Source organism: Cervus elaphus, chromosome 7, assembly GCF_910594005.1.
Source record: "Cervus elaphus chromosome 7, mCerEla1.1, whole genome shotgun sequence".
NCBI classification, from domain to species: domain Eukaryota; kingdom Metazoa; phylum Chordata; class Mammalia; order Artiodactyla; family Cervidae; genus Cervus; species Cervus elaphus.
The window spans coordinates 22892265-22919283 of NC_057821.1; the positions used below are offsets into that span (position 1 = coordinate 22892265).

Here is a 27019-nt window from a genome sequence, read left to right on the forward strand (position 1 = left end):
GAACTCAAGGGTATTATGCTAAGTGATAACAGCCAGAGAAAGACAAATAACACATAATCTCTCCTTGTGTGGAATCTAATATATATATATATTTTTAAAGCTATGCTTATAGAGAACAGACTGATAGTTTCCGGGAGTAGGGAGTAGGAGAGATAAGTGAACTATTTTGGGGGTATTTTTTGTTTTTGTTAGTATTTTTGGTTTAGATAAACTGAAAAGAAAAGAAGATACAAGAGTTCATCACCGGAAGTATTGCACTACAAGAAATGTTAAAGGAAATCTTTCAAGTGAAAAGAGAGTTATACCAGATGGAAATAAAATACATAGAGGGCTGAAGAGCACTGGAAATGGTGACTATTTGGGTAAATATATAAAGATTTTCTTACTATTTGAGTGCTTTAAAAGATAATTTTTTGTTTAAATTTTTAAACAAAAATAATGACAATGTACTCTGAGGTTTCTAATGTGTAAAGCAAAATGTATAAGAGCACTAGCATAAGTACCGGGAAGGAAGGGATGGACATACACTGTTGTTAAGTTATAGTTTTTATACTATAAAGAGTGGTGTCATGTCACTAGACAATATAGACTGATAAATTAAAGGCTCATGCTGGGGGTGGGGGTGGGCTAAAGTTCAGGGCTCTGAAGGAAGGAGAGAAACTTCACCAGTCTTTCTAACAAGTATTTTGTCCTGATTGATCAGTGAAACCAGTTGTTCAGGAAATAATTTAAGCAGAGCATAGAAATTTGTGCCTGGCCTTGTTATAGGTAAACAAGGGGCTTTGTGCATCTTATCTAAACATACGGTGAAAGGCTTTTTTTTTTTTTTTTCCAGTAAACTGTTTTGTTTTCTGGAACACAAAATGGTAAGATTCCTTTAAACTTCCCTATTTCCAGAATCACAGGGTTTAGGTAAAATTCAACATGGTCAAATCCCACCACCAGGGAAGCCCTATTGAAAAAATTGCTTAAAACTAAAAAAAAGATTTAGAGAATAAAGACCCATGCACATGCATTTATTCACCAACCTTTTGTTGTAAGGTCAAGGACTTGCCTTTGTCTGCTGATTGAAATTTTCTATTTCTTCCTGACATAAATTACACAAAAAGTACATTGTCTGAGATGTTCAACTTCACATTCTTTAAGTAAAGTAGCTAGACAAGAGCTCTGAATGAAGAACCTTTCTAGATTTTTGTGCTGCTTACTTTCCAGTCTTCATCGTTGTCTTTATTTTATGTGTTGCTCTTGTCTGATGCAAGTGTAGTTTGTTTCTTTTTGTTGTTGTTGTTTTAGTAACTTGTCTTTACAGTCTTTCTAATATATCCAACCTAGAAATCACCACTTTCATTTATTGCATTTCTAAAACAAGTGAACATTGAATCTGATGTTTTTGAAAGGTGCTACATAGGCAACTTATTAAAAACACATCATTCAAGCAAGCGTTAAGTAAACTGATAACATGTAATTGTTTGAGGTCTGGTGTTTGCTCTGAGCTTCTGGGAGGTAACCCCTACACCTTGAAATGTCCAGCTTGATAAAAGTGTATTTGTTTACCTGGAAACCTTGGGCGACCTGGACAGTCTCTGGTAATAATGTGGTTTATGATGTGGTCTTGGGCTGTGTGGTAACAGCTCAGTCTCTGGAGAGTGAAGACCATGTGGGTGGTCAGTCATGTGTATGTGACCAAGCCTGAATAAAAACTCTGGAAATCAAGGCTGGGTGATCTTGTTGCCAGTACTTCATGCATGTTGCCACAAGTCATTGCTACCAGTAAGTCCAGTTCACTTGACTCCACTGGGAACAGACAACTGGAAGAATGTCTGGAACTTTCCTCGACATTGTCTTATGTGCTGCTTCTTTCACCTGATTTTAATCTGTATCCTTTTATTGTAATAAACTGGAGCCACAAGCCTAATTGTTTTTCTGAATTGTGTAACTCTTTCTAACAAGTTATTGAAACTGAGTGTGGTCTTGGGGACTCCCAAAATTTTCACTTTCTAATAAATCTAAAATAGAAATTTACCATAGAATTTACTGGCCACATTAAATGTATTTATAAAACATGAATAAGTTTTGAATTGGGTGTTTTAGAAAGACTCCTTATTAACAAGTTGCTAAAATTGCATTGTTCAATTATTAAGTAAACTGGTAACATTTATTTGTTGGAATAATATGATTACAGTAATAGAGAGTTTGCTTAATTCCATCAGCAGAGTAAAATGAACTTCTAGTAAAGTAAATAGAACTTCTACTGTATGTCAGTTAAGAAAATGATGGGAAGACCTCTGGCCTTTTTTATTTTGTTTTACAAAATAACTAGCCTGTAATTTTCCAAAGTATCAAGGTCATAAAAATCAAAGGCAGAATGAGGAACTGTTAGAGATTAGAGACAAATGACAACTAAAGGCAAAAATGTGATTTTGAACTGGATCCTTCTGCTGTATAGGGCATCCCTATCCCTGGGACATTTGGTGAAACTTGAATGGTGTTTCAGGACTTGACAGTTTCTATGGACTGAATTGTGTTTCTCTAATTCATGAATCCCTAGCCACTCCCCCCGCCCTCTTCCCAATATGACTGCATTTGGAGATAAAATTTTTAGGAGATAAGGTTAAAGTAGATCATAACGGTGGGGTCTTTATCTGGCAAGATTGGTTGTTTTATAAGAAGACAAAGAGTTTTCTCTTTCTTTCTGTGTGTTCATACACTTTTAAAAGCCATGTGAGCACACAAAGGCAGATATCTACCAGCCAAGTAGAAGGTTCTCACTGGAAACCAAATTGACCAATACCTTGATCTTGGACTTCCAGCTTCCAGAGCAATGAGAAAATAGCTTTCTGTTGTTTAAGCCTCCCAATCTATGGTATTTTGTCATGGCAGCCTGAACTAACAATGGTCATAATTCAACCATGTTGATTTCTAGGTTTTGATGGTTTTATTCTGGTTGAGAGATTATTTGTTAATAAGAAATACATTCTAAAGTATTCACAGTTTATGCGACCTAGAAACATAAAAGCTTCAGGAAAAAAACAGCTCTTTGTACTCTACTTCTAACTTTTTCTGAAAGCTTGAGGTTATTTTAAAATAAAAACTTGTGGGAAGTCTAGTTATTTCAAAAAGGTATTGAGCAAAATTGCCAAAAATTCTGAAGGAGATGGGGATACCAGACCACCTGACCTGCCTCTTGAGAAACCTGTATGCAAGTCAGGAAGCAACAGTTAGAACTGGACGTGGAACAACAGACTGGCTCCAAATAGAAAAAGGAGTATGTCAAGGCTGTATATTGTCACCCTGCTTATTTAACTTATATGCAGTGTACATCATGAGAAATGCTGGACTGGAGGAAGCACAAGCTGGAATCAAGATTGCCGGGAGAAATATCAATAATCTCAGATATGCAGATGACACCACCCTTATGGCAGAAAGTGAAGAAGAACCAAAGAGTCTCTTGATGAAAGTGAAAGAGGAGAGTGAAAAAGTTGGCTTAAAGCTCAACATTCAGAAAACTAAGATCATGGCATCTGGTCCCATCACTTCATGGCAAATAGATGGGGAAACAGTGGAAACAGTGGCTGACTATTTTTTTGGGCTCCAAAATCAGTGCAGATGGTGATTGCAGCCATGAAATTAAAAGACACTCACTCCTTGGAAGGAAAGTTATGATGAACCTAGACAGCATATTAAAAAACAGAGACATTACTTTGCCAACAAAGGTCCGTCTAGTCAAGGCTATGGTTTTCCCAGTGGTCATGTATGGATGTGAGAGTTGGACTATAAAGAAAACTGAGCACTGAAGCATTGATGCTTTTGCACTGTGGTGTTGGAGAAGACTCTTGAGAGTCCCTTGGACTGCAAGGAGATCCAACCAGTCCATCCTAAAGGACATCAGCCCTGGGTGTTCATTGGAAGGACTGATGTTCAAGTTGAAGCTCCAATACTTTGGCCACCTCATGCGGAGGACTGACTCACTGGAAAAGACCCTGATGCTGGGAAAAATTGAGGGCAAGAGGAGAAGGGGTCGACAGAAGATGAAATGGTTGGATGGTATCACCGACAATGGACATGGGTTTGGGTAGACTCCAGCAGTTGGTGATGGATAGGGAGGCCTGGCGTGCTGCGGTTCATGGGGTTGTAAAGAGTTGGACATGACTGAGCAACTGAACTGAACTGAACAGATTGAGCAAAATATCCATGTTATTTTCTGAAGATATTTGGCCATTCTTTAATAGATTTCATAACAGGAGGATAACAAAATATACAGAAAGCTGACATTTGGATTTATATTGATTTAAAAAAACCTACAAAAATATCAAGGAACAATTTTACTGAAGTATAGCTGGTGCAGAGTATTACCTAAGTCTATAAGTTGATGTAGAATATTATGTAATCACAATATGATTATGTTGGTTACCTTTAGTAAACTCAGTTTTTAAAAACTTATCCTATAACATGAGACAGTAACTTGATTTTTCCAAAAATAGTGACTATATAAGTAAGTAAACCACAGTTGTCAAGATGGTGGAGGAGAAGGACGTGCACTCATCTTCTGCAAGAATACCAAAATCTCAACTAGCCGCTGAACAGCCATCAACAGGAGAATGTTGGATCCCACCAAGAAAAGATACCAGACGTCCAAGGGCAAAGGAGAAGCCCCAACAAGATGGTAGGATGGGAGAAATTGCATTTAGAATTAAACTTCATACCCGCCAGAGATGCTGGGAGGGTGCAAACAAAGCCCTTGCGCGCAGCAGGATCCAGGGAAAGGAATGGTGACCTCCGCAAGAGACTGAGCCAGACTTGGCTTTGAGGGTTTGAGGGTCTCCTGTGGAGTGTGGAGGCAGGGGTCAGCAGTGGCCTGCCGCAGGGACAGGGGCTCTGGCTGCAGCAGGCCTGGGAGGTGTGGCATGCGGCCTAAGTCCTCTTAGAGGAGGTCACCATTAACACCACCATAGGGCCACCAAGCCGACGACCCACAAACTGCAGAACAATTATACCAAAGAAGTTCTCGGACTGTTGCAAAAGTTCTAAGGCCCACGGCAGTCTTCCTAGCCTGGGGATCCAGCAATGGGACTGAGAACTCCCAGGGAGTTTGACTTTGGAGGCCAGTGGGATTTGATTACAGAACTTCTGCAGGACTGGGGAAGCAGACTCTTGGATGGCACAAACAAAACCTTTGCACACCAGGACCCAGGAGAAAAGAGCAGTGACCCCACAAAAGATTGATCCAGACTTGCCCAGGAGTGTCCAGGAGTCTCTGCTGAGGCATGGGATGACAGTCAGGGGCGCTGAATACTACAGTCTTGGGAGCTGCAGCATGCTGGCAGAAGTCCTTTTGAAGGAGGATGCTATTAATGCCATTACCCCTACTATAGCTTGGCCTCAGGCCAAACTACAGGCAGGGAACACAGCCCTACCCATTAGCAGAAACTTGAATTAAAGGTTTACGGAACATGGCCCCATCCACCAGAGCAAGACCCAGTTTCCCCACAGCCAGTCCCTCTGTCAGGAAGCTTCCACAAGACTTTAATCCTCATCCATCAGAGGGCAGACAGAACGAAAACCACAATCACAGAAAACTAACCAAACTGATCACATGGCTCACAGCCTTGTCTAATTCAAAGAAACTATGAGCCATGCCATGTAGGGCCACCCAAGACGGACGGGTCTTGGTGGAGAGTTCTGACAAAACGTGGTCCACTGGAGAAGGGAATGCCAAACCACTTCAGCATTCTTGCCTTGAGAACCCCATGAACAGTGTGAAAAGATAAAAAGATAGGACACCAAAAGATGAACTTCCCAGGTCAGAAGGCCCCCAATATGCTACTGGAGAGGAGTGGAGGAACAGCTTCAGAAGGAATGAAGAAGCTGGGCCAAAGTGGCAACAACGCCAGGTGTGGATGTGGCTGGAGGTGAAAATAAAGTCTGATGCTGTAAAGAACAGTATTGCTTAGGGACCTGGAATGTTAGGTCCATGAATCAAGGTAAATTGGAAGTGGTCAAACAGGAGATGGCAAGAGTGAACATCAACATTTTAGGAATCAGTGAACTAAAATGGACCAGAACGGGCAAATTCAGTTAACCTGTTACATAGTAAGTACCAATTTCTTTGAATTGAGTATGGAGTAAATATGAAGAATGTGTGTGTGTGTGTGTGCATGCACACAGGTATTTGTTATTAAAGTGAATTCTAACCACCGAAGATAAAAGAGCCAAAGACAAACATTTTATTTTATAATGACATTTAATCCACTGGCATTTTATACAAAATAGCCTTTGGTCAGATAGCATTTGAGCTCTTGTTTCAAATAGTAAACATGCAAAAGAAGTGAATATAAGGATATTCAAAATGTGAATGAAAAATATTGCCTGCCATATCAGAATACAAAGGATGTTGCAGCCATCAGCCACCAACTCTGTTCCCAAGGGTGAGCCTTGAAGGAACTCAGGATGAAAACACAGAATGCCACCATCAAGCCCTCAGTCACTGCAAGCACCTTCAACAGTGTACCTTGAGGGGACTCAGGAAGGAAAAGAACAAGACTTGACTCTAGAGAGCGAAGGTGCAAATCAAATGAATGATTTCAGTGAGCTCAGACTCTTGCATCTTCCCATACTTAGAAAAGAGCTAAATTCATTAACTTGAAATACCTGGTTTTCTTTAATTAACAGTAATTTTTTGATGTTCTGATCACCTGGTCTTTGTTGCAAAACTCCTATGTATCTTGCCGCCCCCCACTGCTCCCACTCTTTGGAACAGTCCTCAGAGCTATTTCAGAGACTGCCTCCTGAACTTAAATCCTCAGCAAGTCTGCCAAATAAAACACAATTCTTCTAAAATAGACTATTTTTAAAATCCAGAAAGCACTATCAAAAAAAATCATATTACTGTTTATATACATACATTTCCTTCTTATTTGTTACATAAATTATTGTTTCATTGGCTTCAGTTATAATCTTTGGGATTGAAGACATAGTATGTACATTAAGGAACTGACATGATTAGAAAGTGCTGGTTTCATTGTAAAATCTCCTCCATGTGGAAAAAAATACAAGAAAATACATGGAGTAATTCACCCTGTATCTACCCACTGGCAAGAATCCATTTGACCATCTGTTGTATGAGTCACATTTCTTCAATTAAACAATCATTGATACGAAGAGACAGCTCTAGGTTTTGTTAAAATGTTTTCACACTAGATATGTGGGGCTCAGGTTCTATCCATCCCATTTCATATACTCGTTGGATGCTGCCATTTTGTTTCAAGTCTAGATAATGGAAAAAGAAGCTGAGGCACAGGCTTTTAGGCTTCATGTTCTAATGGGGTGAAATCGAGAAGGTCATGGAAACGGTTGTCATATTCTGTCCTCCTTGGAACCTTAAGAAAAAAAAAAAAGATTAAGGCACTTTTTTACAGTTTCTTTCACTGGGCTTATCAAAGGTTAGTATTGAAACAAAGATATTTTCTGTAATTATTCAAGTATAGAAAGAACTGGGAATAAAAATTGTTTGAGTTGGGAAGAAACAAAAGAACAAAAATATTTATCCCACCCATCCTGACTACATTCTCTTTCGCAAACCTGTTCTCTTTGAAAACCCCATTTGAATGTATCTAAGTATCTATCACTCTTTGGCTTTGCAGGAAATAATTTGGAAGAAAATGTCAACGAAATAAAGAGGTAGAAACTGGAGGATGGAGAAAAGCTAGTGTTTCGTGAGTCACAGAACTTCTTGTATCCTCACCAACATTCTTCAACCCTGCATGTCCCACCTGCTTGATCTACTTACATGTGATGTAAAATCTCACACGGCTGCCCAGGATTCCTGTATTTTTATGAGGAGCTTTTTTTTTTTTTTTTTCTTATTGCTCTTGGAGGAGTGAAAGGGTACTTGTCAACTAAAGTCTGTTTTTCCTTCATCTAGTTTCTGCTTTGCAAGATATCATAGCTTCTGATTTTGTCTTTCTGGGTACATTGTTTCAATTTCTCTCTATAAGTGGGGAGTTCAACCAATTTTGACATAAGGATGCCACACAGACATCTAGACATGTGGTGGGCAAAACTTTGCCTAGTATAGTCATCATATACATCCTTAAAACACTACACAGTACCTCCCAATAAACAGAATCATCATAGCAGTCCTCATCAGATGGTTGTTCCCAGATAGGTATCTTTAGAATTGCACCTGTGAAAGTGGGGAGAAAATAAGTCATGTTATGAGGCTGAAAGGGAAAATAAACTTGCTTAGTAGTTAAAATACTGTTACAAAGTCATCCCCTGGAGCTTACAAGATTATTGTCAGAGATGTAGAAAAATTTTAAGTTTACCAATGTTTAACAATATCTATTATGCTGAGAGCATGAGATAGAGGGAAATGTTTATTTTTTATGCTCACCTGTGATTAGCCCTCCAACAAGTGCTGTTGCAATGGAAGAACCTAGCGCAGCTGCCTGACTGGCCATCTTAGCCCTAGGAGGCCAAAAATATAGAATTATTTGTCCAAGATGCCTGGCAATAAAAACTGCATTTCCTGAAGGTGTGCATGCCTGCCACCTTCAGGCCAGAGCGCAGCATGACATACCAGCAAACATGACAATTTTTCTTTAATCGCATATATTTTCTTTGAAACTCTTAATCAGTGTTCACAAATTCTTATAAGCATGTATACAAGAACCACCTTTTTCTTCAGAAATGATGAAAATATCTTCCTTAGAAAGCGTTTAGTATTTCTAAAAATGTGATTGGAGATCTGATTCAACAACTATTTACTGGGTGCTTGCTCTGTACCAGCTTCCCTTCTAGGCACTGAGGAAGGAGCAATGAACAAAACAAATGGAAGCTGACATCTCTCCTTACCCCATCCCCCTAAAAACAATTGTGATGAAATTAAAAATCAGAAAAGCTAATTTTTAGCATGTAGTGTAGGGACAAGATATTAAAGTGTGTCTCCGTATCTTAGAAGTAGTTACCTTGAAATGAAGTGAATGAATAATTCCTTATAATTTGGGGAATAGAAGAATATGATAAGAAAGCTACAGAAATGCATAAAGCTGTCAAAAGAACTAGGAGTGTGGGAATCTCCCTAGCACATGCCTCACTCTTAACAGGCAGTTAACAAATAGTTGAAAGGTCAAATCAGTGGTTGCAGGACAGCAAACTGCTGGAAGAAGAAAGTGTGTTGCTCTTTCTTCCTCATCCTTCAAGGGAAAAAATGTAGTAAACTCAGATTTCTTTTTTTTTTCTCTCTCTCTTGATTTAAAGGGTTTAATCTCTTTCTACTGAAGGAAAAGTTGTCCAAGAAATGTATGATTATTGTAAAAATAGACAAAACCCTGAAGAAAGAGAAGGGGAAAAGTTTAATTTCCCTCCAATCCTATCAGTATAAACATGTAAAATATAAATAAGTATTTTTATAAAAATGCAGTCATATCATGATACTGGGTTTTCACATTAAATCTTAATGTTCTTTTATGTCAGTAAATGTAGATCTGGATCATAGCTTTTATTGCTACAGAGTATTACATTGTACAAATATACTGTAATTACAGTTCTATAGATTGAATATTTAGATTATTTCTTATGTTTCATATTTTTAAATATGCTGTGAGAATAAATCCTCTTATGGACATGCTTATGGACTTATCCAGAAATTTCCCTAAAATAACACCTAACTAGAAATGGGATTATTTGTAAAATTTATATGCTTAATAAGGCCTTTTCCAGATAGGAACTTGTACAATTTATATCTCCATTTTGTTACTTTGGCCACCATTCAGTATTATAGTTTATAAAATCTTTATCAATATTATATACTGAAAAATGGATAACTTGTTTTAATTAGCATTTCTTTGATTACTAGTGAAGTTGAATATTTAATATATATTTACTCATTTGATTTTCTTCTTTTGTAAGCTGACTGTTAATTTTACCAGAATTTACCAAGATCTTTTACAAGGTATTAAAAGATGTTTCTGATGAAAAATATTCCATGATAAAATAGACTTGGAAAATGCTGGATTAAACAAAATTAACAGCATTATTAAAGTTAGGCTGCCATGATTTGAAAAAAATGTCCCCTAAGTATATTAACTTCTCCTTGTTCTGTGTTTGCCAATAAACCCAATTTGCATTTTCATAATCTGAATAGACACATGTGAGTAAGTAGGCTCGACTCTAGGACAAAGTATTGTGTCTGCTGTGTGAAATATGTGTGAATTTTGCCCACACATGTGAATGGACCTTCCAAGGTTTGCCCCCTCAGCTCCTCCTGAGTAAATTAAGTTGTTGCTAAGTCTGTATACCCAAGGACTAGATGCTTAAACATGGAATCTACCCCAAATCTGGCCACTGAGCAAGAATCAAGCCTACTTACTCTCATGTGTCTATTCAGATTATTAAACTGCAAATCGGGTAATGTTTCTTTGGCCCTCAGTTATGTCTCTTTGGCTTCAGTAAGAACAGTACTTACAAACTGTGGTCTGGATTGCTAAAGAAAAAACTCTTATCACTGGGTTTCTCTGAGAGTGAGAGGAAACAGCACTTGACCTTGGGGAACAGGAAAACATATTCTTTCACTCACGGGTCAGAGCTCTCCAAGGCCAAGATGATGATGCTGGCAAGACCTCCTATCACACCAGGTAAGCCATGTAGGTTATGGACCCCGCATGTGTCATGGATCCTCAGTTTAGTAGCAAAAAGTGGCTGAAATTGTAAAAAGAGGAAGCCTTATTATTTTGTCAGCTATAGAGAGCCCTGTGACTACAGTAAACAAACATGCAGGAAAATCTTTATCTCCAGGCCAGTTTCCCATCTACATCTGAAATCCACTTACAACAAAGAATCTGAATGCACTGGTGGCAGAACTTCTCATTTCAGTCTTAGGTAGATGGATGTGACCGTAAGTGATTTTAAGTCCTGCTCATTCTTACCTACTGATGGGATCTTAGTGAAGTCGCTCAGTCGTGTCCAACTCTTTGCGACTCCGTGGACTGTAGCCCACCAGGCTTCTCAGTCCATGGAATTTTCCAGGCAAGAGTACTGGAGTGGGTTGCCATTTCCTTCTCCAGGGAATCTTCCCAACCCAGGGACTGAACCTGGGTCTCCCGCATAGCAGGCAGACGCTTTACCATCTGAGCCACCAGGGAAGCCTATCTTAAATCCTCTGAAAAGGGCTCAGAGTTTATACAAAGCAAACATCATCAACAAATGTCAATCACAACAAAAACCAAGAAAAGTAATACAAGTACTTAACATTCAGTTCATATTGTCACAAGTAACCGATATCCACAAAAGAAGGCGAGAAAGAGTAGAAACCACTGGAACACTGACATGTTGAGTGATCCAAAGAGAGGTGCTTAGGAAAGGACTTTTCATAGCATTTCTCTGCTGGGAGGAGGAAATGGCAGCCCACTCCAGTGTTCTTGCCTGGAGAATCCCAGGGACAGAGGAGCCTGGTGGGTGCCATCTATGGGGTCGCACAGAGTCGGACACGACTGAAGTGACTTAGCAGCAGCCGCAGCAGCAGCTGATGGGATATAAGAAGGTGATGGGGGCAGATCCAAAGTTTGACTGAGAGTGTCTGTTAATACTTACAGTCAGGGACTTGAACCCCAACACGGAGACCACTCCCGCAACGCTCCCGATAATCATAGCATAATAGGGGGAAATCTCCATGTCCGCACAAGTGCCCACAGCTACTCCTCCAGCCAGACTTGCATGCTGAATGTGAACCTGTGTGGGGCACAGAAATACGAGTGAGAGGAGGTGGAGTTCAGAAGGACTGTAGCAACCTTGGGTTGGATGGATTCCACACACATTTCTTCAGTTGGAGGGTTATGGATTCTGCTTTCAGAAGGTTTTTTGTAGTTCCAGAAGGCCTTTTTTTCCCAGCAGTTGACCTGTGGAATCTTTCTTATAGGGTTCCTTGGTTATGCACGAGAGATCAAGTTAGTAAGGCTAGGGTGGGGAGGGATGTGACAAAATCAAGAGAAGTTGTGGGAGGGCGGGAATATGCCGCAGTTATTCTGGCAGTGTTCTGCCTCTTTATGCAGCTTTGGAATGCATTTATGGCTACTGTGAACTGAAACAGGCTTGTGGCTGCTGTGTGCTTTGCTGAGTCCATGATATTCCACTAATCAAGGACAGGATTTAAAGGCATTGAAATGTATGTATTACACATCAAAGACAACAGCTTTAGCAAGCGTCACTGTTCTGAGAATATCTGAGAATGGAGGAAAGAGGAACCAAGTTTCCATTTACCAGAATTCCTCAGAAAAATTATATTCTGGCTGTTCTGCCAAAGGAAAAAAGGTTCTCAGTACTTTTGAAAGAGATCCACTGAACCATGCATGATGGCTTCTTTTATTTGTTTTCATTTATTTTTCTCATGAAACAGTTTGTAGAGAACTAAAAGACATGTCCTTAGCTATGTTTAGAAATATTTTGATACAATATCTTTTTTCTCTCTCAGCTTAGAAGAGTGGCTGATTTGAGGATTATCCCTTCACTGACATTTCTTTAGCTCATAGGCAAGAAACTAAAAAGATCATTATGAAAAATAAATAAATAAAAAGATCATTATGGGGGACTTTTTAAAATGTTTTATTTTGAAATAATTATGGACATGTAAAAGTTGCAAAAATATTGCAGAGGATTTCCATATATACCACATCCAGTTCCCTCCATTGTTAACATCTTACATTATCATAGAACTAAGAAATTAGCATTGGTGTACTACTATTGAAGACCTTATTTGAATTTTACCAATGTTCCCACTGATATCCCTTTTCTTTTCCAGAATCCTATTCAGGATCCCTGGAGAAGGAAATGGCAACCCACTCCAGTATTCTTGCCTGGAGAATCCCATGCACTGTAGCCTGCCAGGCTCCTCTGACACGACTTAGCAACTAAACCACCATTCAGGATCCCACAGTACATTTAGTTGTTATTTCTTTGAAATATTTGCTGTTAGAAAAATAGAATCAACTTGCATTCTCCCACTCTTTTTCTACTCTCATAGAAAGTTCTGTTTCTTAAGAAAGATTTTCTGAAAACCTGGGGACAGTTGGCTCTATCAGTAAAGAAATATGTTTCAGATCTTTGATTTTTTGCATGATCATATTCCTGTGTGCATGCTCAGTCGCTTCAGCCATGTCCAACTCTTTGCAATCCCATGGACTGTGGCCTGCCAGGCTCCTCTCTCCATGGAATCTTCAAGGCAAGAATACTGGAGTGGGTTGCCATGTCCTCCTCCAGGGGATCTTCCCAGCTGGGGGACTGAAACTTTGTCTCCTGCGTCTCCTGCACTACAGGCAGATTCTTAACCCACTAAGCCACCTGAGAAACCTGACTATATTCCCTGTAAAACTGTAAATTCCTTGATAATATTTTTTTAAATTTGTCACAGTATACATCTGAAAAATAAAGGAATGTTATTTTCAGATTATTCTCCAAGGTCTCCAGTGTTGTGATTTGTTCGGGCAGCTCAGCAGTGATGCAGAAATGAATTACTCATCAGAGCAGCCGTCAGGGTCGCTTAGCAAACTTCCCTGGGGGCTAACATGGCACTCACCATATTGAGCTTGCCTCGGCTCTCGAGAAGGCTGGAACATGCGTAGGCCGTGACCACGGAGGCCGCGAGGGAGAAGTACGTGTTCACGATGGCCCTGTACTGTTTCTTTTCATTATCAGTGATGGCAGAATTAAAGCTAGGCCAAAATATCCATAAGAAAAGAGACCCTGAAGTAAATCACAGAAACAGATATTATTAACAGTTCTGAATAAGAAAGATAGTCCAGAGGAAGTCATTTACCTTGGGCACAGACATGCTGTCTTTACTTTTAGGCTTTGTTATTTAAGAGTTGGGGGAAAGAGAGGCATTCCCTTGTGTCTGACCAAATAGACAAGAATCAGGCAACTTCATCCCAACTCACCAATCATGGCAAACAAGTCCGAGTGGTATACAGACTCTTCATTGGGATGTCCTTCTTTCAATTTTGATCGATACAAGATGCCGGCTACAGCCAAACCAAAGTAAGCCCCAAAGGCATGGATGGTCATTGATTCTCCAATATCAGAAGCCTGAGAGGGGAAAGCATTCATGTAAATAGAGGTGACATTCAACACAGGAGGGAGGTCATTAAGGACTGCTTCATGCGTTAAACAAAAAAGATCAAGAGAGAGAATGAATGTGTCAGAGAAAGGGGAATAAAACAGGACTTTTCGTGTAAAAGAAAAGTCACGGGCATTGGAACAACACAGAACTGACTTTCAGTCTTAGGTCAGGTACTTCTCTGATGTGACTTTAGACAAATTATGCTACTTCTTTGAATCTCCAGTTGTATGAAATGGAGAAATGTTACCCAGCCAATACAGTTGTGGTGGGATTTAGATGGGACCGTGTTTTTCAAGGGCTAGGTCCTTAGTGGGCACTCAATACATTTCAGGTTACTTTTTCAGGTTAGACAGATTCTTAGTGAGACATTATGCACTGCACCTGATACAAAACAAGCATGACTTTTGCATTCATTGACTCTGCTATGATGACATGAAAACCAGTTGAGGCCCAAGATTCATTTGAAGAAATATATTTTAGGTCCCTCTTTAGAACACTGAGTGGATATGATGTAGTTTTCTACAGTTCTTGTCTCTAGAGGGAAAGTTCAGAGTGCCAAACCCAAGTCATTGCTGTGTACTTATTAAAGTAGAAAAATGATACAAATTTATTAATTTATTTACATTTTCATGCTTGATATACTCTTACATGCCTTTCAGGTCCAGTTTATCTGTCAGTTTCCTTGAAGAAACCTTCCTTGATTCCACAATCTAAATTAGGTCTTCTAGGTATATTTCCTCAGAGCCCTTCTATTTATTTTTCATAGTGTGTATTGTAATTTATAGTAATAATTGTGTGTGTGTTTGTGATTCTATGGGTAGGTGGTTGAATGTATGAAAATTTGTTGGATGTCTGTCTCCCCCACTAGACTGTAAACTCTATGAAGAGACGTTTGCAACTAAATCACCAACACATGATACCTAGGAATCTGCCAAAGTATTTGTTATCAAGTCACATGTTCAATAGACGCGTAAATGGACACAAATTTGAGCAAACTCTGGAAGACCATAGAGGATAGAGGAGCCTGGTGTGCTCTAGTCCACAAGGTCCCCAAATGACGGACACAACTTAGCGACTGAACAACAACGTGAATAAATAGAATACTGGAGAGGGCCCGACATATCGATTTCCCTTGGGGGAATCAATCAGATTTTCACGGAGGGGAAGACATTTGATCTAAGCTTTAATAAAAGACTTCGAAAGAGCAATTCACTTAGTAGTTGAAGTATAAATAGGAATTGGTCATTGATAAAAAGTGTATTTACATAAAAAGAGTTGTAGAGCTAGGAAATTCTGGATTTGAATTCAGATTCAGGCAAGTTGGTCATTTAGTATCTGTGATCATCAGTTTCATTGTGTATAAATGAATCATAATACCTGTCTAACACTATTGTGGTGCCAATGCAATTAGACAATGTTTATAGAATTTCTAGTTTACAGTAGTTACTCAAATGATGACTATGATTATTACTTGCTATGGTGTCATGGCCACCAAGGTTTGTCCCTGCTTATTTATGGTGGGCATCAAATGTGTGTTGTGCTGTTCAAAGCTAGGTAAGTATCAATTGAACACTTACCAAAAATATCTCAAAAACCAGATATTCATTGGCAGCAAAGACAGTAATTTCTAAAATTGTCATGATCAACATCTGGATTGGACTTGTTTTTCCCAGGACAGCTCCAAAAGAAATCAGAACTGCAACTGTACTGAAGTCTGCATTTATCATGCTGAGGGAAGAAGAAAGAAGATGTTGAAAAACAATGCATATCTCAAATATATGAGTTGTAATGAATATAGCATCGCCTTGTCCAGAGTTCAAGGCCCCTCTCTGCACCTGTTCCCATCAGGTGTTTCTTCCAGACCTCCTTTTATCCTCTCCCACTTCCTTGCCTACCCTCACCTCCATTCACCATGCAATCTTTAGTTGCTCTTGCATTTCCTTTAGCCTACCTGTTTTTTACTTCATTTAGGGTTTTACCTTATTTCTGTTGATCTGATAAATGAATTACCTTCTAGAGCCTTCACATGTCAAAAAAAGTCTCAGAAAAATTACTAAAGAAGGATTTTTGCTCTCTCTAGCTGAAATGAAAGGAATAATAATCTTATGGAAGGGGATTTCTCATACCCTTAAGGTCAAATCAGAGAGGATATAGACATGAATATATGGCCCAGCACAGTCGAGCAAGGCATTGATTTAGATCCTTGGATCCCAATGATCTTTGTTTCATGGAAGGGAGACAATCGGCAAGCTAGTTCAGAGGCTGACTTTCAAGAGACTAAGCAGAGAAACAACTGCTCTGAAAACACAACGATTGGAAAGTAATGGGTGCTCACCTTTTGATTTCTATCTGGAATTTCTGTCCGTGGCTATAAAAGATCCCGTGTATAAAAGTGCCCCATTGGAGTCCCAGAGCAGCAATGAGTAGGTTGAAGCCCACACCACTGAAGCCATATTTCCGCAAGAAGGTCATGAGGAAGCCAAACCCAGCAAATACCATAACGTGCACATCTTGGAAGTCTGCAAAAGAGGAGAAAGAAAAAGAAATCTGCATAAAGGGAGCACCAAGAAAGTGTGACATCATAGTATATTCCATTTACTAAAGTGCTGTGTCTTTTTCAGAAAACACTACAAAAGGAAAGTTAACTACACAGCCAAAGGCTGGGTTGCGGTGCCAGCAAGGCTACTTAACGCGAGGAGACCTTGGGCAAGTGACTCAGGGCTTGAGCCTTTTCTTGGAAGACTATGCACTATCATACCAATATGTCTTTCATCCTCTCTGAAGAATTTTCCATTACTTGCCACGCGAGGACACCTTTGCTAAATACAGTACCAGTTCACCTGTTCTTGCAGACTTTCCCAGTACTCCCAGGGAAAATTAATATTTCTTCCAGTCTTCCCCAAACCTCAGCTTTAGCAGTTGGTACATTGCATTGCCATTTATTTACCACATATCATACTGTAATAGTTATTTGATGAGGGGTCCATTGCCTGCACTAGATGGTGAGTTTCCTGGTTGAAGGGTTTAGGGCTTTTTGATCCCCCGAATCTGTCACAAAAGCCTGCATATAGAGAATGAGGCACTGTTGGCTAAATGAATGAGATGGTATCTTTATGTCTCAAATGGAAATCTTACCAGATTGTTATTTAAGTCATAAGTCTTGATGTCTTTGTTTACACCTTCTAAGCCAATGGAAGGAAGGCTGTATCCTCTTGAGGAACAAATTCCTGACTTAGTTCTGCAGATGGAGGCTGAGGTCCCCTAACAGTGTCACGTGACCATGTGACCTTGGGCAAGTCACTTCTCCTCACTTTGGCGTTCTCATTTGCAATACTGAAAAGGCTCTATTTCACATTTTCCGGGGCTGTAGGGAGTGCTGTCCAGTGACAGCTCTCACTTCTCTCTGAGAAACTCTGGTGACCAGTCCCAGCCCTTCCCTCGGGTCACTTCAGCCCAATGACTAGTTCACAACAGCATCCCCTCGCCTTGGGAAAAGAGCCACTTGAAGCTAGACAATCCCAGTCTCAGAGTTTCCTATGAGGTCACCTGAGGCTTTCTCTCTTTGCCCAAACCCTTCTGCTGCAGGTATTGATCATAAGACACGCCCCAGTAAACTTCCTTGAGGCTAATGCTGCTCTTAGAGTCTGTAGCACCTTCCTGGGGGCTCCCGTTGTCTCTGTAGAGCTTTCCTGACTTTCTTTCCAACATGACTTGCATATCACATTTTTTTGAAACTTTGCAAGTTAAATCCGAAGCACTAATCTGGCACTGATCACACACCTGGAAGTGGATGAAGATGCTGGGTTTCCAAGGGTTCCCAGTACTTGAAAAGGGCTGATTGGAAGTGTGGGAACTCACCCTATAGTCTTATTCTATGACAGATACCAGGACAGGCAGAAGTTGGCAACATGTATTGAATCACAAGGGTCTTTTGGTGGTCTAGAAGCTAGTCTCATTTGTGCATGAGTCCAGCAAATGTAAGAATAAAGAGAATGAGAAAACCAGACCCAAACTTCCTACTTCAGGCACACACAGCATCAGCAGTTTTTTGACCTCATCCAGGCAGTGAGTCTTCTGATCATTTCATTGTTCATTGGCTCCACCTCCCAAGAGAGTCAGTATGAGGAGGGTGAGAAGGGAAAAAATAAATTTCTGAAGATTCTCTTTCCTTAGCAGCTTTGAAGGAGGTCTCAGAGAGGAGAGGACTGCTGCAGTCTTTTTTTTCCTAGTGAGATAATGCATACTGGCATCAATTTGACTTATACCCGCATTCTGAATGCCCACCCTCATCTCATTGCATATCCACCTAGCGAACTTCTGAATTGGGATTTTACCTGATTTATCAACAGGCAACTGTCAAATTGTTTGGTTTTGGAAATATAGTTGACTATATATATATACACACATATATATATATATATATATACTACACATACATATATACTACATATATATACATATACACACACTTTTTTTTTTTTCTTTACAAACTCTTTTTACCACTTTTAAATGTAAACATTTGATTTAGGTCATAGACTAAGTTGGCGTGGAGCTCAGAGAATATGCCTGACTGACTGACTTGCTATGATTTTACTAGACTTTTCTGAAACTCAGCTTTCTCCTCTTTTAAAGAACAGTTTGGATTTGATGAAGTCTAACGTCCCTCCTAGCTCTACAACTTACTTTGCTGATATTTATTTTATTGATGCATAGTTGATTTATAATATCGTGTTAATTTCAAATGTACCTATAACAAAGTAATTCATACCTATCTATCTATATTCTTTTTCAGATGTGTTCCCATTATAGGTTATTATAAGGGTTCCTTGTGCTGTACAATAGGTCTTTGCTGTTTGTTTGTTTTACTTTGTTTTTAGATCAGACTCTAAGATCCAGAGAAATTAGATGATTTACTTATACTCACAAAGCTAAAATAAAGGTAAGAACCCAGTCTACTGACTTCACTGGTTTTTTTCATTACTTCAAGCTACTTTTCTAAAATTTGTTTCTTTTTTTCCCCTAGAGTGCTCTTGTTCCTCCTATAGTCTGCTGATTTTAAAATATGGAGTAGCCAACTAATTTAAAAATTGGCTTAGCCAATTTTTAATGTCTCACACTAGGAGTAATAATTCTTCAGACTCCATCCTCCTCCCGCTTTCATGGTAAATCAGACATTTTTCCCCTTTATTTATAATTTTTCTTATACAAATTTTTCATACCTAAAAAACAGTAGAATAGTATGATGGACACAAATATATCTATCACCTAGATTTCACAGTTGTTAACATTTTGCTATGTACATGCTTCATTCCCTATTTTTTCTGAAATATTTTGAAGTAAATAACAGATACGACATTTCACTCTTAAATACTTATGTATCCCTAAAATTTTAAGGACATTTTTCTACACAATCACAACACCATCATCATTCCTGGCAGAATAATCACAATTTATAATTATAATCTAACACTTCATATTCATATTTCCTAGTCATCCCCAGAGTAGCTCTTACAGCTGATGGAAAACCAGACATATTATAGGAGGGAGGGAAGTCCTGTATGGACAGCGCGCCAATTTTTTTTCCTCCTGTAATCTCATGCTTGTTACTGCTTTTCGCCGCAAGGGGGCCTAAGAACCTCATCTATTTAAATTCCTAAAGAGAGCTTACAGAGTTGACTCAACTGATGATTCTGTATAAAAGGTATGGATAAAAAGGTTTATAAACAGTTAGGGTCATGCATTATCTTTCATCCTGCTCTAGGAATTTCTTTTGTGGGTAAGCACCAGGGAGAGGGTCATGAAGTCAGTTTTATGGTGCAATTAAATTATGCTGCAATAAAGGAATTCTTTACAGAAGGAAGAAGGCATTTCTTTACTAGTTGGAACTTCTGTGAAGTGCTCTGACAGGTTTCAAGGGCTGCCAAGTCTCATCTGAATCAGATATTCTCAATAGCTGGCAATTTTTAAAAACTGAATTATAACTGGCTTAAAATATTGTGTTGGTTTTAGGTTTAAGGCACAGTGATTCACTTATTTTTTCAGATTATATTCCATTATAGGTTTTTACAAGATATGAGTCAGAGTCCCTGTGCTATATAGTAAATCCTTGTTGCTTATTTATTTTAGGTAGAGTAGTTTATATCTGTTAATTCCTCTTAATTTGTCCATTCCTCTCCCCTTCAGTAGCCATAAGTTTGTTTTCTGTGTCTGTGAGTCTGTATCTGTTTTGTATACAGATTCATTTGTATTATTTTTTAGATTCCACACATAAGTGATATCATATAGCGTTTGTCTGTTTCTGTCAATAGCAGGCGATTTTAGCCTCTAAAGTAAATTTGGCAATGTCTGGTAATTTTGTTCTGTATTTTACTACCACATTTAGCTTGGACCAGGATATCTTTTAAAGCCCTGATAACTTTAAAATGCAATTGATGATTTCAACTCTCCTCTTCCACCACCAACCACAAACAAAATGAAACAGAGCCTTCCCTCCCCTCAACCTCCTGTACATGCCTGTTTCCTAGAATGTCTGCTCCACCCTACACCCAACTTATTTTTTGGGCACTCTGTGTGGCCAGTAGGATCTTAGTTCCCTGACCAGGGGTTGGACCTGGGGCCCCAGCAGTGAGGGCACTGAGTTCTAACCATTGGACCTCCAGGGACTTCCTCCACATCCAGCATTTCTTTACCTGGCCTACTTCTAGATGACTTTCAAGAACCAGGCGCTGGGCACAGTTGTGACACTGTGCATGTCCCTCCGGTTTTATTTCATTTGTTTATGTGCTTGTCTGTGCCCGTTTATCATTTATTCAGTTAGACTATTGAGTGAGTACTGCCGGTAAGGCATTCTTTCAGGAGAAAGTGAGTGCAAGTGTTAAGGTAGGGATCTCTAAATGACTTGTTCCTTAGAGACCCAGCAGAAAGTCTGGCAACTGCAGCTTTTCAGGAGATGCCCCGTTTATGCAGGAATAAATGACTCACAGGTGAGGGCTGCTGAGAATTTGCCTCTTTGGGATTCTAGGGCTCTTATTCAGAAAAATGATTCTTCTGGATCAGGTAGTTAAAACTGTTCAACTCACTCTCCAATTAGAAGCTGGGTTTGTTTTGTTTTTAATGACTGAGGTCTGGCAAGCTGTTTGCATGCAGATAGCGATTGGTTCTTAGTGAGTTCCAATCTTTTGAACCATTTGGGGGATCATTCTGAGCTTATCTTTTCTGAAAAGTAGTATCCTAGTAGTGGTATCTTTCCTCCCCTACTTTCACATATTCTGTTATTATATATTTCAAATATTTGGAAAAAATAGTACAATGAAGAGCTATATACTATTTCCCTAGATTTATCAGTTGCTAATATTTTCTGTATTTGTTCTCTCTTTCCAGATATATCTCTCAACCCATTGAGAAGTATGACATTTTGCCCTAAACCACTTCAGCGTGAATCTCCTAAGCAAAAGAGCATTGTTTTAAATAACCACAGTATTATCCTCACATCTAAAAATATAACATGGCTACAGTAACATCTGATTTAGAATCTATATTTGAATTTATTTAACTGTTTCCAACCTGTCCTTTTATAGGATTTTTTTGACCCCCTTTATCTACTCAAGTTTCATATATTTTGTTTGTTATGTGTCTTTGTATGCATGCTCAGTCGCCCAACTCTTGTGACCCCATGGACTGTAGCCCTCCAGGCCCCTCTGTCCATGGGATTATCCCAGCAATACTGGAGTGGGTTGCCGTTTCGTCTTCCGGGGATCTTCCAGATCTAGGGATTGAACCTGTGTCTCCTGCGTCTCCTGCACTAGCAGATGGATTCTTTACCACTGAGTCACCTGGGAAGCCCTTATTACATGTCTTTAGACTCTTTTAATTTAGAGTCTCTCACAGCGCTTTTTGGGGCTTCCCTTGTGTCTCAGCTGGTAAAGAATCCGCCTGCAATAAGGGAGACCTGGTTTCAATCCCTGGGTTGGGAAGATCCCCTGGAGAAGTGAAAGGCTACCCAATCCAGTATTCTGGCCTGGAGAATTCCATGGAGTGAATAATCCACGGGGTCACAAGCAGCTGGACATGACTGAGCCACTTTCACTTCACTTCACTTCACACCATGCTTTTTACTGGTGGTATTGATTTGTCTTTAATGGGGAATGTACCACAGTTTGTATTTGGCTATTTCACCAAAATTAGAATCAGACTATACATTTTGGCAAGACTATTAACACAGATGGTGTTGTGCAATTGCCATTTCATCATACCAGGTAGCACATAATTTGTTTGTCTTACTACCGGTGATGATACATCAGATCTCTTGCTTAAGACTGTTCTGCCAGATCTCTCCCTATGGATATACCTTTCATCCTGTGTTGTCCAATCACTTTTTACTTAATAATTTTAGCCGTCATTGGTGAACCTTGCTAGAGTCAATTGTTACATTTTTTTAATTTCAAAATTATAATTTTTATATCTATTAGTTCTTTTGTATTAATTAGTTGGCATTTGTATATAAAGAACTCCAATCTGATCCCCGTACCCTGCTTTAGGGTATATTTCTATGGACTCAGTGAAGCCTTTTTCCTTTGTTTCAGCGTGTTATCATCTATCATCATCACACTATTCTTATTCTTAATCCTCTGTTTACCCCCAATTCAGCTAATTGGTGTTCTTTCAAGTAGGATCCTGTGTTCTCCTGACACATCCCCGTTAGTGTATACCTCCTTGGTTTACCTTGACCAGGAATGAGCCCCTCAGTGGAGAAGGTCGTTAGAAGCCAAGATTTCAGTTCTATTTGTACTCACTGCTTCCAGTTCTTTCACGTAAACAAACTGGTTCAACTCAAAGGCAGCACAGCAGAGGCCAGTGTCTTATTGTTAGATTACAAAACAGAGCATGTTAACTCAGTTATGGTAACAATTTCAGGTATCCATTAGAATAAAAGCAAATAATTTCTTAGGAATTGTTTTCCTGCACTTTTAGTAACCCTTTGCCTGTAACATATATCTAGATTGCTGAATTTCTTGTAATAAATGAACTTGAAGGAGGAATTCTCTGACAGTCCAGTGGTTAGAACTTGACACTCCCTGGTGTGACTTGGATTCAGTCCCCAGTGGGGAACTAAGGTCCTGCAAGCCTTGACATGGCCAAACATAAGTAAATAAATAAATAAATAAAATCTGAATAAATATAGGGACCTTCTTAAATGGAGATTTTACAAATAAATCATTGTACTAATCTGTTGCTGTATCTTCATAATTCTTCAGGTGTGATCAATGTACAATGTAACAAGATCACACATGGATAAATGATCCACTCAAAGTGACAAGATAGGCCAATGGATTCTAATGTTTAACAGAGGACGAAGAATTCACTGATGTGGTTTTAATGTCCCATAAGCGTTAAACACCTTGTGTTTGCAGAATTTCTGATAGCATGTTAACAGTCTTCAAAGAGCCTTCTTCTCAAACTCTACTTTTCTCTAGTCTTTCTCCGTGTCAGCAAGGATTTGTTCGTGGTCACGTGTCCAACTCTTTGCGACTCCATGGACTCCAGGCCACCAGACTCCTCTGTCCATGGCTTTTTCCAGACAAGAACACTGGAGTGGGTTGTCATTTCCTCCTCCAGGGGACTTCCCACTCTAGGGGTTGAACCTGCGTCTCCTGCTTTGGCAAGTAGATTCTTTACCACGGAGCCTCAGTCACAGTCAGGCCTCATTTCTTGTCAAGTTATTTGCCTCAGCAAAGGGGTCGACTCTTTGCTGGGTGCCATGAAAGCCAAAACCATGGAGTAGAGCTAGTTTCTCAGATGGGTTTCTCTGGGGTCCGTCAGGACGTGCAACATGATGTCAGGCGTGCCACTCACTTCTGTGGCTGTGCCCTGGGATGGGTTCAGATGCCAGGTCTGTGCGACCTCACCCCTTTCTCTGCATTGCTTAGCTGAATGCAGTAAGTCAGAGGGATGAATAAAATTATATTCAATTGGATTGGTTTAAAATATAAATTAATATCCCACTTGATTTATTTTTAGATCTTCCCTGGTGGCTCAGGTGGTAAAGAATCTGCCTGCAATGCTGGAGACCTGGGTTTGAATTCTAGGTTAGGAAGATCCTTTGGAGAAGGGCATGGCAACCCACTCTAGTATTCTCGCCTGGAGAATCCCATGGACAGAGAAGCCTGCTGGGCTAGGGTCACAAAAGAGTCGTACACAACATAGTGACTAACACTGATTTGTTTGTGAGAAATTCACAACTTTCAGCATACTGCAACTGAGAACTCTTGTAATGCACTGTGAGCTTCTTAGACGGGAACTGAGCCTTTTCTGTCTTGAATTCCTGCACTTGGCATAGTGCATGGTGCTAGGCAGGCACCCTCAAATATTTGTTGACTTGAATTTTGCTTCTTAATTAGTGAATGTTTCACAAACTTCCCTCCAATGACTTACGCTGTTACATAAGTTTAGTGTACATAGGTTGTTTGAAATGTGGGGAAAAATATATATAATCAGTAAAATCATGTTGTTTCTAGGGCTGTTCTACAAAGTAGTTTAACCAGTGATAAGGTAGCTGAACTGGAAAATTAGTACTAGGTGGAATTTTACATCTTGAGAGCCACCTTACTGAAGGGAGAACTTTTTTCCCTTTTGCTTTAATGGTTTATTACAGGATATTGAACATACTTTCCAGTGCTAGATGACTAGGATTTGTTTATCCATTCTATATATAACAGTTTGCACCTGCTATTCCCAGACTCCCAGGCTATCCCTCCCCACCCCTCCTCCTTGGCAACTACAAGCTTATTCTCTGTATCCATGGACCTGTTAGAAGAGAGAAACCTTGAATTCTATATAGATTGGGCTGTGGAGAGCATTCTGAATGTAAGACTGTTTTCCATGTAAAATGTCACTTTGTGTTCTGCTTACTGCCCTTCTTCTGGGCCCCCAGGGGCCTCTATTGCTTGAATTCTCCCCACTTTATCCTGCCTCCTGCCTGTATCCCAGCCTCACTGCCCTTATGGCAAGGAAGAGGTTGTGGGGGGGAGTGTACGTGTTGGCTGTTTCAAAGTACATTGATTGTTAATTATTATTATTATTGACAACTGTGACTTGATGTTTCCTTTGCAAAATGAAAAAGCATCCTGCCCTTGACATCAATTTTTTTTTATTCCTCTCTTGTTTTCATGTATGATATGGCTGATATAACAGAAAATCCTGTTAACAATACTTTCAAGTTATAGCCAGAAGAATAGATGATGAAATGAAATGTACAAAAGTGTACAGAGTTGAACAGAATTCTTTTCTGTTTTGGTGTTCTTGAACTTGCAAATTGTAAGATTCTTTCATCCAGAATCCTTTTGGATATCTATGTAGTGTAAAGAGAACTAGATGTGGACCCGGAGCCTCTGACTTACAGCCTTAACTGTGTCCTTTACTTGAGATTGTGCGTTTTGACTCAGCAACTCTAGGCCATAATTTCTACTCAAGAATACTCCCCATTATATATGTTCCCTCAAAAAATGTAGAAATGAGAGAACAAAAGTCACATTGTTTTTGAAAAGCTTAGAGATAGGCAGTAGAACTATAATAAATATTGCTATTAGAATAATTTAATACAATTTAACATTTAATCAATAATAAATTATTTGTACCTCACTAAAAAACCAGTCTATATAATAGGATTATATTATTACCTCCCTCCCTGGTTAAAAGGTGAGGAGTATGCCTGGCTCATAATAGGTAGTGAGTAAATGGTAATTATTATTGTTATACTAACTATTCCACAACCTGTCTTTCCAAACTTGAAACTAAATCCTTTCTTTCTTTCAGTCGCCATTCCCAGGGAAGGGTTCTGCTTTTAAACTATGTTGGGTGCTCACAATTTTATTCTCATCTCAGAGGAACAAACAGTCTTCCAAAACCCTCAATACAGTATTACCAGGGCTTCCCTGGTGGCTCAGTGGTAAAGAATCTGCCTGCCAATGCAGGAGATGTGGGTTCCATCCCTCGGGTGGGAAAATCCCCTGGAGAAGGAAATGGCAACCCACTCCAGTATTCTTGTCTGGGAAATCCCATGGACGGAGGAGCCTGGGAAGTTACGGTCCATGGGGTCACAAAAGAGTCGGACATGACTTAGCGATTAAACAACAGTATTATTTATATCCTGTATCATCCTTCATACCCCTTCTTATACCTTAGGGCTCTCACATGAAATCCAGGCTCCCTTTCCCCATTACATTTTGTTTCTAGTTTCTCCTCCAAAGTTAACTCTAAGTCTTTTTTTTTGGTGGGGGAGGGATATTTTTATACCTAGCAGAACTAGTAGTCAAAGTAAAAGCAAGGTCATTTACCTAAATGGGAAGGAAATCTTGAAAAGAGGAGATCTAGGTATACACATAGCTGATTCACTTTGCCGCACAACAGAAACTAGCATAATATTTTAAAGCAACTATACTCCAGTAAAAATTTTTTTTTACTTAAAAAAAAGAAAAAGAACGTCAAAAATCGATCAGTTAATTCAATTCTCAGCTTCTTGTACTGATAGTTTAATACATACAGATTCTATCCAAACACATGAACTACAGAGATCAGATGTCCCAGCATAAACTTTTATACCCTTAGCACTCAGAACTGTCACATAATTCTACAAGGGGCTCCAATGTAGAGTGCTAGAGGTTACAATACCCACAGACCTCACATTCTGAGAACCCAAAAATGTGCAATAAGAAGCAGATGGCTTACTCACGAGGATACAAGTCCATGGATGTTTCCACATCTATGGCAGGTGACTCGGTGCTGTTGGCCTTGGAACTGTTCGAACCCGTGTCATACTGAACAAATAATGCAAATAAAACAATCATGACAACTTCCAGGCCAATGGCCATGAGAGGGAACGTGAACCTCATGTTTGTGGCAAAGGACAGAGGC

At 39.5% G+C, this 27019-nt stretch overlaps 1 protein-coding gene and 1 long non-coding RNA gene across 2 annotated transcripts; one reads left to right on the forward strand and one right to left on the reverse strand.

Moving 5' to 3' along the window:
* LOC122697176 lies at positions 1–10825 on the forward strand. Its single transcript, XR_006342008.1, has 2 exons — positions 1–362; positions 7641–10825. It is a non-coding gene; the product is annotated as an uncharacterized LOC122697176 (long non-coding RNA).
* RHAG (Rh associated glycoprotein) lies at positions 6229–27019 on the reverse strand. Its single transcript, XM_043907693.1, has 10 exons — positions 26838–27019; positions 16446–16629; positions 15688–15838; positions 13929–14076; positions 13568–13734; positions 11590–11727; positions 10577–10698; positions 8393–8466; positions 8109–8182; positions 6229–7376 (listed from the first exon to the last, which is right to left on the reverse strand). The coding sequence occupies exons 1-10, from the start codon at positions 26995–26997 to the stop codon at positions 7302–7304; spliced, it is 1293 nt and encodes a 430-aa protein (XP_043763628.1). The 5' UTR covers positions 26998–27019; the 3' UTR covers positions 6229–7301.